The sequence below is a fragment of the Mangifera indica genome, chromosome 8 (genome assembly GCF_011075055.1).
Source record: "Mangifera indica cultivar Alphonso chromosome 8, CATAS_Mindica_2.1, whole genome shotgun sequence".
Taxonomy (NCBI): domain Eukaryota; kingdom Viridiplantae; phylum Streptophyta; class Magnoliopsida; order Sapindales; family Anacardiaceae; genus Mangifera; species Mangifera indica.
This window is the reverse complement of record NC_058144.1, coordinates 4033718-4051721: the sequence shown is the minus strand read 5'-3', so window position 1 is coordinate 4051721 and position 18004 is coordinate 4033718. Positions and strand designations below refer to the sequence as shown.

The following is an 18004-nucleotide window of genomic DNA, read 5'->3' as shown; positions in this document are numbered from 1 at the left end:
GCCCAGGCAGCATTGAAACTTTTCCAATAGCTTGAAATTCAAAAAGAATCTTGTAAGCCGAAACACTTTCTCAACTATTCTCAAATAGTATGTTAACCAAGCCACATGTTTTACCTAATGTTACAGAAATTGTTATTCAGCATGCTTCAACTAAATGACTTTTGTTTGGTATTTTATATGATTTTCAGATTGATGTTGGGTATTTTTCATGATTTTTCTAAAATTTACATTGAGATAAACCTATCACACATGTTTTTTCTATTATATCTTTATAAGTAGAGATAATGAAACAACAACAATCCTCCAGAAAGAAAGCAACGAAAACATAGAAATAACATAGACAAGCTAAAACTTCGACAGCCATAGGGAGAACCCATAGCTTGTAGCTAGAAGTTGAGTACATTAGAAATAACATATACAGCTTTAGCGCATAGGCTGTCTACTTTTGTTTGGTCGAGGACTCATCCTGCTTAACTCCATTGACCTGAGAAAGTGCTGCTTTTGTGGTTGAGTTAAGGTCCTCCCAAGCTTCAATCCATGTAAGCATGGCATCTCCAAGTTTCTGAAAGTAAGGATCGAGGGAGCCCAGCTTTTCCTTGACTTGCTTGGAGAGCTCAATATAGCATTTCTGTACGGTAGTGCATTCCTTCGTAAGGACAACGTTTTGGAAGAATGGGATTACATCTTCCTGCCAGTATATGCCCTTGTATTCTTTCTTCAAATTCACAAATGGATTGCTTGCCTTACTGTGCCATATGTAAGGTAGTCCCGTTTTCACTCCAAGTTTCAGATGATCACAGATCACCTGACAATTAATTCAATAAAGCATTATAGAAGTTCATCATCTGAGGGTGAAATGGCTGAACAAGTGACTCAAATTATGTACATACCTTGGCGCACCAGCCAGCCCACATATCATCATATCTGCCAATGGGTTGGCCGTCACCCATGAGCCCAAAATACATGGCAGGGCCTATGAGTTCCCTATCAAAAGCCAGGTTCATTCCACACATTGGGAAGAGAGTGCCTTTTGGGATTGTCATGACGGCATCCACATACCTGTAAAAACTAAATCAATACACAATCAGCAAAATTTTGATAATGAAATTATAAAAAGTAACAGGATAGCAATGGAGTAACCTGGTGTTGCGCTCAAGAGGCTTGACAAGTTGAGTTGGGGCATCATAATCAGGAATGTTGAGCCAGAGCCCGTGAGAGATAGCAGTAGGCACTCCTTCCCTTAAACTAAATGGGTATCCCCTAACAAAATCAACTCCTTCCCTAAATGGATCATACAGTGTGTTGAAGAAAAATGGTGTTGATGGTGCCAGCAAATTCTCGATGTGTTGTGCCAATGCATTTATCTCTTTTCCACTTGGATCCTTTGCCACCTTTTTATCGAACAAAAACTATGTTATAACTCTTACTTCTAAAAGAAAAATTACATACCATACTTGCTACTTACAAAGCAATCATCGTCAATGGTGAAGATATACTTCTTCTTGGAGACCAAGAATCCGAAGCAGCGACAAGCGGAGTCTTTGAAAGAAATGCAGTTGGCTTTGGGTCCAAGAACTCGATTCACATCGTTTCTATTATACAACTCGTAATCAAAACCTTCAGGGGCCCGGATCTTCTTGCTTGGATCTCCATCTTGAACAATGATGAGGTGGTATGGCTGAAAGAATGGCCGCCACATCTCCAAGAAATCTAAGTTTCTAATGGTAGGGATAACAATGTCCAAATCATCTTTCAAAGGCGGTGATAAGCGGTCGGCCATGATTTTTTTACTCCTGGCTGTGGTGATAAAGAAGGATTCTGAGTGTGGGAATTTATAGAAGTAAAAAAGTGGAGCGTAGGTTGCCGTTTTAATGAAACGTGGAAGGAGTGAAGTAAGAAAAAATGGAAAATGAATTGACAGATTATGCGCTTATTGCATGAAATGGCATGGGCACCATGAAGATAGTTTGCCTTATTTTAGGGGTGCATATGGAGGATTTTTTGCTTTGTCTTTAACCAAAATATTAAGGGTATTAATTCAATGATATTAAAGACCAGACATGGTTAATCAAAAGTGATAAGAAGAGGAGTTTAAGCATAAAATCGTTTAAATAATTATAAGAATTGTGGACAATGAACGTGCCTCATATCATACCCTTCGTTAGTCTTAATTTGGTGTAACTGAAATTAACAATAATAATAATAATAATAAAAAAGTTGGGTAGGGTTGTTCGATTGAAGATACATGGTAAAATTCACGCAAAGCTTAAAAAGTATGAAAAAGAACATGAGTCCTCCGGCAGGGAGCGGGGCATGAGTACCAGAATGCTTGATTTTTCCGTGACACAACAAATGGGACCAATTGGAAAAAATTCAATTTTTAGGCAACAATTCTCGTATAATTAATAAATAGGGTGCGTTCAATAATTATTTATACAATAATTATTTATATATACTAATTTATCAAACATATTATTAATTTATATCTATTTATTTATATTTAAAATATTCTTTTAATTTTAATAATAAAAATTTTACTAATCCAACTGCACAAATATAATACGGAGGAGAGCACGTGAAGTTTCATTAACCCATGCCTATGTACACTGAATTGAACCAATTAGTTGACTTCTGACTCTCACAATACCTAATTTCATCAAACTAAGTTTAGATTATATCTACTCTTTTAGGGGGTGTAGAAAAATTAGTCAATACTCTAGGGTTATACGGATATAATCATTAGAATGGGATTAAACAAATTTGCCCTAAGAGTTTTGACTGAAATCGACATATACTCAAACCGAGCACCCAATGAAAGCGAAGAATTTCCAACAAAAAATACTCATCATCAAATTAAATTCTTACTTAAAATGGGTTGAAAATTGAGTATAATTTGTTTATTATTTTCATTTTAAAGTTTGTTGTGATTGTTGCCATGTTTATGTTTAGAATTTGTGTGTTTTTGCTTTAGATCTGAATTTAGGAATTTCTGATGATGAATGTGTGTTTTCTTCGTGAAAATTAGTTCATTGTTTATAAAAAGGTGATTTAGGAAAAGTTATGGTTTGTTTGTTTGGAGGAAAAGGAAAATTAAAGATTTAACATAGAATTCATCAAAATCTCATGGACAAGCGACATTCACCTAAAACGTATGATATGATATTGACAAAGTGGGGTAAAATGTGATTTTCGATAGGCATTTTGGAAGGGTAAAATAAAATTTCACTACACGAAATTACATTACACCCACGAAGAAAATGATCATTTTCAATAGACTAAATAAAGAAAATGCCAAGGTAGGGTAAATGATACTATACAGTACTGTAGGCGAGATGGTATTTTCGATATTCTGTTAGGTTACAGTGCCCGAGGGGTTAATTGATGTTTTCCATGAGATTGTGATAAGCATGATTTTGTTGGTAAAGATGTGTTTTTCGTATTTTAATGATTTTTTTGAATAAAAATGATATTGTAATTAACTTTTTTCTTTTTTTATAAATTTAACAATAAATAATATATCATTTTATCAAATTTTAAGTAAAAAATAGTTATTTGCCGAAAAGCCATAAAAATAGTAACCCCACTTTACTGTACTTAAGAATTGTAAAATAAAAAGAGTAATATAATATATATCTATTTTAGAGAAATAAATAAATAAAAATTAAAAATTAAAAAATATTTTTATTTGTATACTTAAAATAGATATATATAATTTTATTAAAATAAATTACCTCCAAATTAAATCAAAAAGGTATATCCATCTAAGTGGTCTTATTTACTAAAATCTTTTATATTTTTAGCATGGCACGTCTCATAAACAGTTAAAATTTTCTTTTTTCTGTAAAGATGGCATATTTTGTAACTGATATAGGCAATGCATAGCACCAATAACGTCCATATCAAGTGTGCAATATGGATATATCAGATATGGTAATTGATGCACAACCAAGAAAGCAACAAAGAATCTGCTGTAATGACAGGAAACAACAGGCCCAATCAATTCAAAGAATCCTCCCTCACATTTAAATAAGGAAAGGCAATCTCCATCTCTTTAATTGCCTTAATAGCAGAATTAGACTCTTTCAGGTATCTGGACAACTAGTGTAACTCCACCATTCAAGAAAAAACAAAATCACTTTTGTTTCATGCAAACTATTTTTGCTATATAACAGCAAGGCCATGGTAGCAATTGATCAACACATTTTAGGAGAAGAAGAAGAAGATGGGCAGGGGTTTTGCCTTGGCCGATGAAAATCTTCTTAAAAATATACTCTCTAGATTACCAGCCTTGTCTTTCGCATCTGCTGCCTGTGTTAGCAAATCTTGGAACAAAGTTTGCAACAGAATTCTCTCTCGTCCGAAGCTCTCTTCCGCACTCTCCCTCTCCCCTTCTCATCTTGTAGGTGTTACTTGTTTGATTTCATAGTCAATTTGTTTGCAAAAATGTATATGACTCACTGTTGATGATCAATAGGTTGCTGTAGAAGAGGTTCTCAACAAGGTTCTTTCTGAGCCTATTCGTCCACACTTCGCAATTGCCTGTGTTGGACTGCAGTTTAACTTGACAATCACTCACCAACTTGTATTGATTCTTCCCTAATCTCTACTGTATATAAGTATTGCTCGTCAGAAATATGTTAAAGACAAAGATGTTTGGTTTGTTTATACACACAGATTGCAAAGAAACTGGGCAATAGAATCCCGATAATTACTAATGCTGCAACTGGTATTATTGGTAGGGATGTTGGTACAAATGAACTCAGAGAGGTTTGTGATATCTATTAAATTCATTATTTTTTGTCTTAAAGTAAATCAAATCAGTTTTTGGATTAAAATGATGAAGCCTATCAAAGTTATTTCTTTTCCCTGAAAATGTCACTTAAGGTGAAATGGGAAATATTTGAAGACTTTGGCCGCGTCCTGGGAGAAAATATAATTGATCCGTTTGATTATTGTGGAATCGTCTTGGTTGTTGGATATGTACCTGGACTAAAAGTTGACACCATCCCGCTTGTACGATCCAAAACGGTAAGATCGCTGTGTTTCAAGGCTACATCACTCTGAATTTCTATGCTGTTTGCCTTGATGAAGTGATGTTAACTTATTATATGATTTCTCGTTGGCGTCTCAGGAACCTCGAGTCGCCATGGTTGATAAATTTCTGAAGGATATCAGGGATTACACAGCGTCTGCTTCAGATAGCATGTCCCCTGATGCAATCATCTTATTTGGAGTAAGTCCTTTATCAACCGGGTTTAGTTTATTCCAACTGAAGTGGAGCCATTTTTTTTTATATATTTATTTATTTTTCAACTGGGGCTCATGTGTCTTTGGTGGTGCTCCAGGATCAACGGGTCGACTTGAAACCCATCCTGGCGGAGATGGGTCGGTATCTAACACTGTAATTTTTGTAGTTGATGTGATTATTTTGATGCCCAGAGTATTGGTGTTATTACTGCGAGTTGAGATGTTGATGTTATATTAGAAAAGTGCTTGCACATGGCTGAATTTTCAGGTCTGTCACCTTTTGTATTTTAGATTATGCTATGCATGAAGAAACAGTCATCGTGGGTGATGCAAGTGCCTGCTTCTTGTTTAAAAGTGGAGATGATTCTCGGATTTATAACGGGAATTCCTACTTCTGCGATGCTGTTGCTCTTGTATTTGCCAAGGACAATTCAACTGGTACTTGATCAATATATGGTTTATGCCCCGGATCTTGCATTCTCCTCATGTAATCCCATTTTTGGTTTGTTTCAACAGTATTCAATGGAGAAATTAAATTCCATCGTGCATTGTCCGTTGGTGTAATACCATTTGGTCCCCAACTCAAGGCTGCTTCTGTAATAATCCACAACTCAGGTTGCTCATGGCTGACTGCCACAATGGAAGGACATGAAGAAATTCTAGATAGCGAGGGACTTCTAGAAGATATCAATGATCAGGTACTTTAAAATCATTTTAATTACTTCAATGCTGCTGTACATCATAAATTATTGTGAGATTAATTATCCTCTGCAGATTGATGATGAGAATCCATATTTGTACATCGGGGTCACACATCAAAGGGCACCCTCCATTGGCTCACAGAATTCAGGATCTAGATCCCATCTGGCTTTATATGAAGTCCTAGGGTAAGATATTATTGAGTTATCAACAGACTTGAATTTCATAACCTTCATAGGGGCTGCACCTGCTAAATTTTGTACCTTTTGGCTTTGGTTATCCGCAGAGGAAGTGAAGAGTATTTTGCTGTTGATGGTATTGGCATCAAACCTGGTGATTCCTTCATATTCTACCACTCAGATTTGGACACTGCATCATATTCTAGTGAACATGCTTTCGAAGACATCAGCATTCTGAAAGCAGCTAGCTCAACTGACAGAGGTACTAAGAGGGAAGTTTTGGGAGGTCTAATCTTCTCTTGCTGTGCTCGAAGCGACTCATTTTCTGGGCGTGGTATTGTTGAAAGCTTGCCGTTGAGTGACAACTTTCCTGGCATCCCACTTGCAGGAATGTTTTGTGATGGAGAAATAGGACGTGGGTGTGGCTCTGCAAGTTTGACTAGGCAAGAAGAAGAAAATGAAGAAGAAGTTTGCTCAATGTCAAGTAGATGCTTTTTGCATCAAAACAGCACTGTTTATTTGGTTATGTCATTCACTCCACCACTGTAGTTTTGCTTCATGTAATGTAGGAACTAATACCAAGTTGTGTGGAGGTACCTTCTAGAATTAAAAGTGAGATACTTGTTTAGGTTTTAATAAAAAGCAATTTTATTTCAAGAATCAGACTCATATTAATTTAAATAGATTGTGTTTGAATTATAATTAATATTAAAACGGAGCAATTTCGGTTATGTTTATTTATAATAACGAGTTTAAATAAATTTCCTAAAAGAAAATTGTGAAATGAAAAGAAAAAGGGAAGAAATTTTGTGGTCAATTTCGGTTGCATCCATTAAAAGGCTGTCTACAGCGTTGCTGCTTGCCTGATTCCCTAAACAAATGAGAAAACGGTGTCGCATTTATAATACCCATTCATTCATTCATGCATGACTCATGAATTGATATGTAGTCTCATCTCATCGCCTCCGCTGTAGAGTGTGATTTCTTTCTTATTCATTTTAACATCGATGGATACTGGGCAACCTTCTTCGTCTAGTAACAACTACAAGACTGATAGTGGTCTTGTTTTGAAGAACGAAGACCTTCTTTATAGCATATTGTGTAAACTGCCCGCCCGGTCCTTTGCTTCATCGGCATGGGTTTGCAAAATTTGGCACAAAGTCTGCAATCAGATCCTCGCTCGCCCTAAAATCGCCTCCGCTTTTTCCCTCCACACTACCTCTCGGGTAAATTCAACTTCTTTCCTACAATTTTCGGTTTCTTTTATCAGTAATTCAGACTGGAAGCTCTACAATTATTTGAACGCTGCATAACCTAACCCCTCTTTTAGTGTTTGGAGACGTTTTTAAATTTGACTGGATTTGAAAATGGAACTTGATTTTTTGCATATTATGATTGATAGATAGCTGTAAACGAGGTTGTTGATAAGGTGCTATCAGCACCCATTCGACCACATTTTGCCATTGCAAACGTGGGCAGCGGATTTCACTTTAACCAGACCATTCAATGGGTATTAATGTTTTTTCTGATTTTCAATAAGATGTTTCATTTCTATTTTTATACGTTTTTGTTCTTTTTAAATACTGAGAATATATAAATGCAGTGTTAGCACGAGGTTTGGGATCCCAAACTCCAATTATTGTGTCGCATGCTCGTGGAATAATGGGCAGACATGCTGTCACTGATCAGTTTCAAGAGGTTTGAATTGTCTCTTTCTGCGCTTTTTTTTTTCCAACTCTGTAGAATTGAGATGAACTGATAATTTTCTTTTATCAATTAACTAAATGAAGGCGAAATTTGCGGATTTTGACTATCATGCTTGTATACACGAAGGAAGCACAGGGATTTTATTGATAGTAGGCTCTGTTCCGGGAGTAAAAGTTGATGCTATTCCGCTACTAAAGCTAAAGAGGGTAACAAATTCTGATATTAGAGTTGAATGATAGTTTTGCTTTAATGTAGACTATCTCATGGATGATGATGTTGCTTTTCATATAAATATTTCTTCTCTAATGCCTGTATGGAATAGTGTGGTGGGAACCATTTGAAGAAAGTAGAGTAATATAGACATTGATTTGCTACAGTATAGGCTGTTAAATACTAATTTGTTATATCATTCTATGTAAGGTATAAGGGGAATTTATGATATTTTACATAGCATTGACCGTTTTCTTCTTTAATTGGGCCTCTGGAGTATCGTAGGGTTATGTAGTTTAAACTTTCAAAATTTTCTTACATGAAGAAATTCTTTGTTGACATCAAGGATCTCATTTTTGTATTGTTTTTTTTTAAATGAGCAGATACAGGGAAAATTCAGTTCCATCTTGTAGTGTCAAAAGGTGTTACAGCAATAGGTCCAAGGCACAGGGTAGTTTCTGTTGGAGCAGATACCCTTTGTTGTGACACATGGCTTACTGCCAGAAGAGAAGGAAATCAACAGGTCCCTGATGGTCTACAAATTTTGGATCATATATATGATGAGGTATGATCCTAATCTGAAATGGGAAATTTGTGGTTTATGTATTTTTTGGAAATTTCTTTCCTTTATCTTTTAGAAAAGAAATTGAGTGTGATTTAGTAGAATTACTTTTAAAACCTTAATATATTTAATAGTTGGTTTATATTTCAGGTTTGAGCTTCACCCAAAAACGCTTCTTGTCTGAAAATTAATTGTCAAAACTGCAAATAATTCCTACTTCCGGTTCTTTTGAACTAAAAAGATAAACAGGTGACATCAGTTTGAAAATGTCTTTATTATTCATCTTAAAATTTGGCATAGATCTCAGACATTTTTTTTTTAAGAGTTCAAAGCCTAGGGTTTGAATCTTTGGAGTGGGCTTACACTTGGCAACTTTAGTGAACTTTTCAGTAAATGTGTTCTCTTTCTAGGAGTTATAAGCTTAATTGGAGAGTATTTGAAACAGCTAAAACAAGTCCTTTATTATTGTGAAAATGAAAAGGAGACTGAATTTATTCTTCAACTTAAATTGTTACTCTTACTATCATGATTTTGGGCTAGTTTTGAATATAAAATTAATGCATATGAAACATGCACCTGTTTCCTTTCATGATACATGTTGTTGTACCGTTATTAAATTGTTACTCTTTCTGAATTGAAACTGTGACAGATGGAAAATGATGTTCCGTGGCCCAAATTATACATTGGGGTTACAAAGTGAAGAGAGTGCTCCATTGGGTCAGAAAATCCAGGGCTGATTACTTCCTTGGCATTCTATGGAGTTGTTGAGTAGGATGTTATTTTTACTCTAATCTGCTTTTGGCTTAATTTATCTTCTGATGTTTTTGATGTAATTGAAATTAAAATTTTTACACGTTAATTGTCGTTTGTTATATCATGTATTGAATTTTTCCAATTGGCTGGAAGTTTTGAATTTTTCCAATCAGCTGTCTGATTTGATTAGTATAGCCAGCCGAGTTATCTGAACTAGAATTTTACTCTGTGAATTAAAATTGATTGATTATGGAATAAAAGTCTCTGTGTAATCTATTTAGCCTTACTCGTGTTCCTAATTACTAAAGCAATTTTGTTAATGCTGGGTATCTAATTAGATTTCTCTTCTTGTAACCGGTTTGGGATTGTTAAAAAGTAACTAATATCTTTTAGTAATCCTTTTCGCGTAAAACTTACGACAGAAGTCTTTGTTTTTCAGTGGAGATTAGCAGTACCTTTATGCTGATGGTGTTGGTAACCGACGTGGTGACTATTTCCAGTTTTATCATGAATTTACAGTTACTGCATTAGCTTCAAGTCGTAATGTCAACACAAAGTTCAGAAATCTGAAGGCAGAGTACGGTTCCAACAATTGCCTCCTCAGAAGGGGTATTACTGATGTTGTTGGTAAGGAAGTACTAGGAGGCTTTATTTTCTCCTGCCGTGGCCGTGGAGATCCATTCTTTGGATGCTGTAATGTTGGTAGTAACTCATTCACGGAGAACTTTCCTCATGTTCCAATGGCAGGAATATTTTGTGGTGGGGAATTCGGATGTGGATCTTCCAGTTTGATGGGGCAAGAAATTCAAGAAGAAAGCTCTACTCGTTCTATTCTGCATGTTTTTAGCAGGGTTTATTTGTTGATGCCATATACACCAGTTTGTCCAGAGCGTTAGACATTGGTTAAAGCTTTCATGTCTAAAGATAGGTGGAACCTTGTTGAAGATGAGTAAACTGTTACTAGGATTTGCTTAAAATAATTTGAATTTGCAGCTTTTCTTGTAGCACAGAGGTCACTTTGATTGTGCATATAGAAAAATTATGGTTTAGAATGAATTGTCATGACAAGGCTTTATGATAATATGTTATTGGTGTGATGAGAACTTCGGTGGTAAAATATTTTTAGTTTTAATTAATATAATTTTAAAATAATTTTGTCTAAAAATATTAAAGTAAAATAACATCTCACAACAGGTGCCTGCGGTACTGTTTGGTCTGAACTTTTAGGCCGAAATGGATGTTCCATTCCACCCCTAACAGCAATTTAAAAATACCAAGTGCATCTTAGGGAAGCAACCTACGAGAAAACTTTGCGCCAACTTTTACAGATTCGAATAGTTCTGAAGAGTTTAGACTTGTATTGTATGGCCAACGTGCATGCAACCTTAAAACTAGCTGCTACAGGCGTAGTTAGTCAGTCTTCACAGAAGAAATAAACAAATGCCAAAGATAAAAGGGGGACATGAAAAAGCCATACAAATTACAGAAAAATGGCTAATGGTTGGTGAGAGGTTAAGAGTTTCACCTTCTTGATATGATCCATTCAATCTTGAAACGGCGGCCCATAAATGAATTGTGATCTCTGTTACTTATAATATTAACTGGAAACAAAGATGGAAAACTAGTGAAAAGAAATAAACAAAAGAAAGAAAATTTGTGGGTTTTAGACTCAATTTTTGTAGCACCCATTTAGAAGCAGTCTACAGCAACAATAATAAGCATGACGAGGACAATAAAGGAATTACAGCCTTTTGGGCTCTTAAAAACGCGCGAGCATACGGCGACCGCTACGTTGCTGCTTGGCAAATTCTCTAAACAAATGAGAAAACGGCGTCGTATTTTTAATACGCATCCATTCATGTATGATCCTTGAATTGATATATAATCTCATCTCATCGCCTCCGCTGTAGGGTGTGATTTCTTTGTGATTCATTTTAACATCGATGGATACGGGGCAACCTTGTTCGTCTAGTACCAACTTTAAAGCTGAAAGTGGTCTTATTTTGAAGAACGAAGACCTTCTCTATATCATATTGTGTAAACTTCCCGCCCGGTCCTTTGCTTCATCGGCGTGCGTTTGCAAAACTTGGCACAAAGTCTGCAATCAGATCCTCGCTCGCCCTAAAATCTCCTCCGCTTTTTCCCTCCGCACAACCTCTCGGGTAAATTCGACTTCTTTACTTCAATTTTCAGTTTCTTTTATCAGTAATTCTGGCTGGAATCTCTACAATTATTTGAACACTGCATAACCTAACCCGTCTTTTGTTGTTTGGAGATTTTGTTAAATTTGGCTGGATTTGAAAATGGAACTTGATTTTTTTGCATATTATGATTGATAGATAGCTGTAAACGAGGTTGTTGGTAAGGTGCTATCAGCGCCCATTCGACCACATTTTGCCATTGCAACCGTTGGCAGCGGATTTCACTTAAACCAGACCATTAAATGGGTATTAATTTTTTTTCTGATTTTCACTAACATGTTTTATTTCTACTTTTATATGTATTTGTTCTTTTTAAATTCTGAGAATATATAAATGCAGTTAGCACGAAGTTTGGGATCCCAAACTCCTATTATTGTGTCGCGTGCTGGTGGAATAATGGGCAGACACGCTGTTACTGATCAGTTTCAAGAGGTTTGAATTGTCTCTTTCGGCACTTTTTTTTTTCAACTCTGTAGGATTGAGATGAACTGATAATTTTCTCTTATCAATTAACCAAATGAAGGTGAAATTTGCGGCTGTTGACTATGATGCTTGTATACACGAAGGAAGCACAGGCATTGTATTGACAGTAGGCTTTGTTCCAGGACTAAAAGTTGATGCTATTCCGCTACTAAAACTAAAGAGGGTAACAAATTCTGAGATTAGAGTTGAATGATGGTTTTGCTTTAATTTAGACTATATCATGGATAATGATGTTGCTCTTCATATAAATATTTTTTCTCTGATGCCTTTATGGAATAGGGTGGTAGGAACCATTTGAAGAAAGTAGGGTAATATAAACATTGATTTGCTACTATATAGACTATTAAATATTAATTTGCTACTCTATAGGCTATTAAATATTAATTTGCTATATCATTCTAGACAAGATATAGGGGGTGTAAATGTATGATATTATACTTAGCATTGACCATTTACTTCTTTAATTGGACTTCTAGAGTGTCATAGGGTCACTTAGTTTAAATTTAAAATTTATCCTACATGAAGCAATTCTTTGTTGACATCAGGGACCTGTGGCTATGATTGATCAATTTGTGATGGATATTAGGAATTACACAACCTCTTTCTCAAAGTGTGCATCACCAGTTGGGATTATAATGTTTGGAGTAAGCGACTATTTGGCTTACTTGCCTTTTTTTTTTTTTTTTAACTTTTCCTGATGAGACTGAAGTTTAATTTCGTTCTTTTCACCTGTAACATGTGGACATTGGCCATGTTGCAGGATGAAGATTCTGACCTGGCACTTGTCATGGAAAACTTGGGTTAGTTCTATTACATTCAAAACAATTTTACATATTTGTCTTTTATTTAATCATGTAAATGAGGGAAAGGTAATTTGGTGGTTCTGTCTGGATTATGGTCGACCTGAAACTATTATTTTCGTTGTACTTCATATTGTGCAAATTTTATGGAGATTATCTTCACTCACACTGCTCATCATCACTGGTACTTAACCACCATTAGTTTGAGAAGTTTTACAAACAAATATACTGTCATTTTTGAGTTTTATTTTGATTTATTACTTTTTATACTGGGAAAATGACTGAAATGTCAATATTCTGTTTATTTTAGTGCTGCTCCAGTACTCTGTAGCATTTATAAGTTGTGAGAAATTTCAAAAGTAGTGGTGGTTTAGTGTTGTTGCCAAAAGATGAGGTGTGTGAATAAGAAAAACAGTTTGACTTTGTTTTTTTCCTTGCAAGTTTGTGAAGATTGAGTCTGTCTTGTGGTGTAAACATGGAATAGAACTCAAACAGATGTCACACCTGTCTAAAGAGGGCATTGGGTTTATTTTATTCTGCTTTTGACAGTTTTTTAGGTAGATTACCACTTGCTTGAGCTCCATCTTGAAGGGTCAGATTTTTACTTTCACTTGTTAATCTTCATAAATTATTATATGGCAAGCTTTTGCAAGTTTGATTGTGGTTGATGAGATCCTGTACAAAGCAGATTATGCCATGTCTATGCAAACTGTTATTGTGGGTGATGAGAGATGCCAGTTTGTTTATAGAAGTGGGAATCCATTAAGAAATTTTCGTGAAGATGTAAATATGGTGCTGTTGCCCTTACTTTTGCAAGTGATAAAGACAAACTTAAAGGTACTTGTTCATTGGTTTATGATTTTGTACTGTATTCTCTTATGCCTTTGAACTGAATGACAGCTAAAATTGTTACTGTACATAATGGTTCCTTGCAAATTGTGCCTTATTTTAGAATTAGATTATAGTTGTTATCACTGCTTGAGAATTTACAACTTCAACCTTGTGACATCCTAAATCCTTGAATATCTCAATTATGCAATTGCAGATAAGCCAGGGGCTGCTTATATATAGGGATGTTTGGATTTCAATGGCAAATGGCTTCTGAATTCCAAAATCATGTCTTATTTGAATGTTCTGAAGTTACTTTTTGACCTTTTTCATTGGATTTCTGTTACCCTGTAGAAGTTGTCTATTTTTAGTTAAATTATTGTTCATATTAGTGTGTCATCACTGAGATGGATTCTGGATGCAGCCTCTGGTTTGAGGCCAGCAAGGTTTTACTCTATGGTCTTCGCAAGTTCTGACATTATGGATTACCAAACAATTTTTTGTGACTTTTTCCTTTCAATCTTTTGTTGGCACCATCTATATTCTAAATTGGACATGTTGTTTCATATGTCTCATTTTGCAATGCTTTATTCTGAACATATTTTTTACAGTATCTTTATCACATTTTTGTATTGTTTTTGTTTAAATGAGCAGATATAGGGAAAATTCAGTTCCATCTTGCATTGTCAAAAGGTGTTACAGCAATAGGTCCAAGGCACAGGGTGGTTTCTGTTGGAGCTAATAACTTAGATCGTGTCACATGGTTCACTGCCAGAAGAGAAGGAAATCAACAGGTCCTTGATGGTCAACAAATTTTAGATCATATAAATGATCAGGTATGATCCTAATCTGAAATGGGAAATTTGTGGTTTATGTATTTTTGGGAAATTTCTTCCCTATATCTTTTAGAAAAGAAATTGAGTGTGATTGACTAGAATTATTCTAAAACCTTAATATATTTAATAATTAGTTTATATTTCAGGTTTGAGCTTCACAAAAAATGGTTGTCTGAAAATTAATCGTTAAAACTGCAAATAATTCCTACTTCCTGTTCTTTTGAGCTGAAAAGATAAAAAGGTGACATCAGTTTGAAAATGTCTGTATTATTCATCTTAAAATTTGGCATAGATCTCATATATAATCTTTTTACAAGTTCAAAGCCTAGGGTATTGAATCTTTCTTTGGAGTGGGCTTACACTTGGCAACTCTAGTGAACTTTTCAGTGAATTTGTTCTCTTTCTAGGAGTTATAAGATTTATTGGAGAGTATTTGAAACAGCTCAAACAAGTCCTTTATTATATTGTGAAATTGAAAGGAGACTTGATTCATTCTTCAACTTAAATAGGTATTCTTACTATCATGATTGTGATTATTATTATTTTGTATGATGCCTTTTAGCCTTTTTTGGGGCTACTTTTCTGTTTTGAATATAAAATGAACGCATATGAAACATGCATGTGTTTCCTTTCATGATACATGTCTTTGAGTGTATAGGAGTGGGGTTCAGCTGATGTACTGTTATTAAATTGTTACTCTTTCTGAATTGAAACTGTGACAGTTGGGAAATGATGTTGAATGGCCTGAATTGTACATCGGGGTTACAAAGCGAAGAAAGTGCTCCATTGGGTCAGAAAAGCCAGGGCTGATTACTTCCTTGGCATTCCATCGAGTTGCCGAGTAGGATGTTATTTTTACTCTAATCTCCTTTTGGCTTAATTTATCTTCAGATGTTTTTGATGTAATTGAAATTAAATTTTTTACACATAATTGTTTTTTGTTATATCATTCGTTGAATTTTTCCAATCAGCTGTCTGATTTGATTAGCATATCCAGCCAATTTATCGTAACTGTTGACTGACTGTATGTGCAAATGACTTTGAGAGTACTATATGAGCTAGAATTTTTATTGTCTGTGAATTAAAATTGATGGTATCTAATTAGATAGACATCAATCCTTTTCTTTTCTTGTAATTGGTTTGGGACTGTTTAAAAGTAACTAGTATCTTTTACTAATCCTTTTCCCGTAAAACTTAAACAGAAGTGTTTGTTTTTCAGTGGAGATGAGCAGTACCTTTATGCTGAGGGTCTTGGTATCAGAAGTGGTGACTATTTCCAGTTTTACCATCCAGATACAGCTACTGCATTAGCTTCATGTCATAATATCAACACAAAGTTCAGAAATCTCAAGGCAGAGTACAGTTCCAAAAGTTGCCTCCACAGAAGGGGTATTACTGATGGTGTTGGTAAGGAAGTACTAGGAGGCTTTATTTTCTCCTGCTGTTGCCGTGGAGATCCATTCTTTGGATGCGGTAATGTTGATAGTTACCCATTCATAGAAAACTTTCCTGATGTTCCAGTGGCGGGAATATTTTGTGGTGGGGAAATCGGACGTGGATCTTTCAGTTTGATGGGGCAAGAAAGTCAAGAAAGCCCAGCGCGTTCTGTTCAGCATGTTTTTAGCACGGTTTATTTATTGATGTCATATACACCAGTTTGTCGAGAGCATTAGATATCACTTAAAGCTTTTATGTCTAAAGATTGGTGGAACCTAGTTGAAGATGAGTAAACTGTTACTAGGATTTGCTTAAAATAATATGGATTTGCAGCTTTTCTTGTAGCACAGATGTTATTTAGATTGTGCATTATAGAAAAATTATGATTTAGAGTGAATCTTCATGAGGCTCCACTGCCATATCTCTCTCTACTTCCTCTCAACTAAACCATATTTCTGAACAAAACCTAAAATACAATCACTCCACAAATAAATATAGGGTAATGTTTTGTTTACGCATTTTAGGTACATAAACGATTCATGATTATGTGTTTTAATGATGAATATATAATAAGCAGTAAACCAAATCTCACGGCAGGTGCCGGCTGCGGTACTGTTTGGTTTTTACTTCGAAAACCATTCAGCCGATAACAGAAACAGCAAAGGACAGACAGTCATATATAAAAATAAGAAAATACAAAATCTAACTTATAACCTAAAATTTCTCAATACTGATGTGATTCCTCAAACTAGAACCATTAAAAAGGAAAACAGAAATCCAGAAATATCAAAGCACCGCAGCCCATCGCGGTAATGTAATTTTTTTCTTGAGGTATGAGATTATCACTTGCGATTCTCAGTTTGGTTTTTACTATAGCATGTTTTTGATATCTTAAGCAAGTGATTTTAGTTCACAAGTATTGTTTATCCATTTGTCTGGTAACATCCCCCAAGCATTATATACATAATTATTAGAAATTGAACAAAAGAAAGGGTTCATTAAGAGCTAAGTCTCTCGATCACAGAAGGGCAACATCTTTAAATAGAGTTTAGGTTAGGTGCAATCTATATTTACAGTTCAGAGTCTACGCAAATCATGCGTGAAAACTTTGCGCTAACTTTGAGACATCGCACTCCAAACATTACCCCAGACTCGAATACTTCTCAAGACCTTAGACTTGTATTGTATAGCCAACATTGAAGCAACCTTAAAACTAGCTGCTACACGCATAGTTAATCCTCACAGAAGAAAGAAACAAATGCCAAAGATAAAAGGGGCACATGAAAAAGCCATACAAATTACAGTAAAATGGCTAATGCTCCCACAAAACCCTAAACCTTTTCCAAGTGTCGCGGCCTTAACTGTTAGTTACAAAACATTACACCCAGATCTACTCTACACATATGAATGTGTGTGTGAGAAGTTGCACCAAATTGGAAATCAATCTCAACCACCCAGTAGCACAACTTATATATCACCTCCTTTCGCAGGAGCTACTGGGATGGAAATTCCAAAGTCGACAGTGATGCCTAAAATAAACCATAAATTTTAAGCACATCAATCACAACATGCATGGGTTTGTATGTGTGTGTGTATATACACACACACACACATACACAGACACAGACAGTCGCATGTTATAATGGATAATGATGATTAGGACAACTTAAACATTAATAGACACTATATATTTATTTAATCTGCAATTTTTATATAACGAAGCACTCTCCCATAAGGACACCAACCATCGCTGGCCTAACTGGTTTTGGAAAATTATTATCTTATATGATACAGCATTCAGAGTACCATAATTTTGTTCCAGTATTATTTTCACAGATGCAAATACAGTAACTAGGGCAAGGGGAATTCGAGCGGAAGTTTTTCTTTCTGCATGGAACATATATATATATATGACTGATAAAACATATATAGCATCTATATATAACCAAAAAAACCCTTAAAACGAGAAGCCAAACATGAAGTCAAGAGATCAAAAAGGGGATGAAGAAAGAAAATAAACGTGATATTGGCACGGCTCAATCAAATGAAAGGACCCAATCCA

The 18004-nt window shown here is 35.2% G+C and overlaps 4 protein-coding genes across 8 annotated transcripts; 3 read left to right on the top strand and 1 right to left on the bottom strand.

The window, feature by feature from the left end:
- Positions 1-229: 229 nt before the first annotated feature.
- LOC123223171 (UDP-arabinopyranose mutase 1-like) lies at positions 230-1801 on the bottom strand. Its single transcript, XM_044646267.1, has 4 exons — positions 1466-1801; positions 1141-1391; positions 891-1059; positions 230-805 (listed from the first exon to the last, which is right to left on the bottom strand). Exons 1-4 carry the CDS (start codon positions 1778-1780, stop codon positions 440-442), a joined length of 1101 nt encoding a protein of 366 aa, XP_044502202.1. The 5' UTR covers positions 1781-1801; the 3' UTR covers positions 230-439.
- A 2368-nt stretch (positions 1802-4169) lies between these two features.
- Positions 4170-6779, top strand: LOC123224366 (F-box/LRR-repeat protein At5g63520-like). Its single transcript, XM_044648005.1, has 10 exons — positions 4170-4399; positions 4475-4582; positions 4675-4767; positions 4885-5028; positions 5132-5233; positions 5346-5385; positions 5539-5685; positions 5764-5945; positions 6022-6134; positions 6233-6779. Exons 1-10 carry the CDS (start codon positions 4223-4225, stop codon positions 6672-6674), a joined length of 1548 nt encoding a protein of 515 aa, XP_044503940.1. The 5' UTR covers positions 4170-4222; the 3' UTR covers positions 6675-6779.
- A 197-nt stretch (positions 6780-6976) lies between these two features.
- On the top strand, positions 6977-10460 carry LOC123223521 (F-box/LRR-repeat protein At5g63520-like). Of its 5 annotated transcripts, none has more exons than XM_044646699.1 (7): positions 6977-7351; positions 7528-7635; positions 7731-7823; positions 7916-8038; positions 8423-8607; positions 9254-9372; positions 9797-10460. In XM_044646699.1, exons 1-5 carry the CDS (start codon positions 7133-7135, stop codon positions 8453-8455), a joined length of 576 nt encoding a protein of 191 aa, XP_044502634.1. In that variant the 5' UTR covers positions 6977-7132; the 3' UTR covers positions 8456-8607; positions 9254-9372; positions 9797-10460. The 5 variants fall into 5 exon arrangements, with proteins under 5 accessions (XP_044502634.1, XP_044502635.1, XP_044502632.1 ...); XM_044646700.1 differs by lacking the exon at positions 9254-9372 and adding an exon at positions 8755-8853 and having other exon boundaries at positions 9780-10460; XM_044646697.1 differs by adding an exon at positions 8755-8853 and having other exon boundaries at positions 9254-10460.
- Positions 10461-11138: 678 nt separating this feature from the next.
- On the top strand, positions 11139-16339 carry LOC123223520 (F-box/LRR-repeat protein At5g63520). Its single transcript, XM_044646696.1, is given in 11 exon segments — positions 11139-11519; positions 11697-11804; positions 11898-11990; positions 12082-12204; positions 12587-12685; positions 12802-12841; positions 13530-13628; positions 13631-13678; positions 14324-14505; positions 15228-15346; positions 15725-16339. Coding segments are annotated over 11 exon segments (1584 nt in total). The 5' UTR covers positions 11139-11300; the 3' UTR covers positions 16179-16339.
- The last annotated feature ends 1665 nt before the right edge of the window (positions 16340-18004 follow it).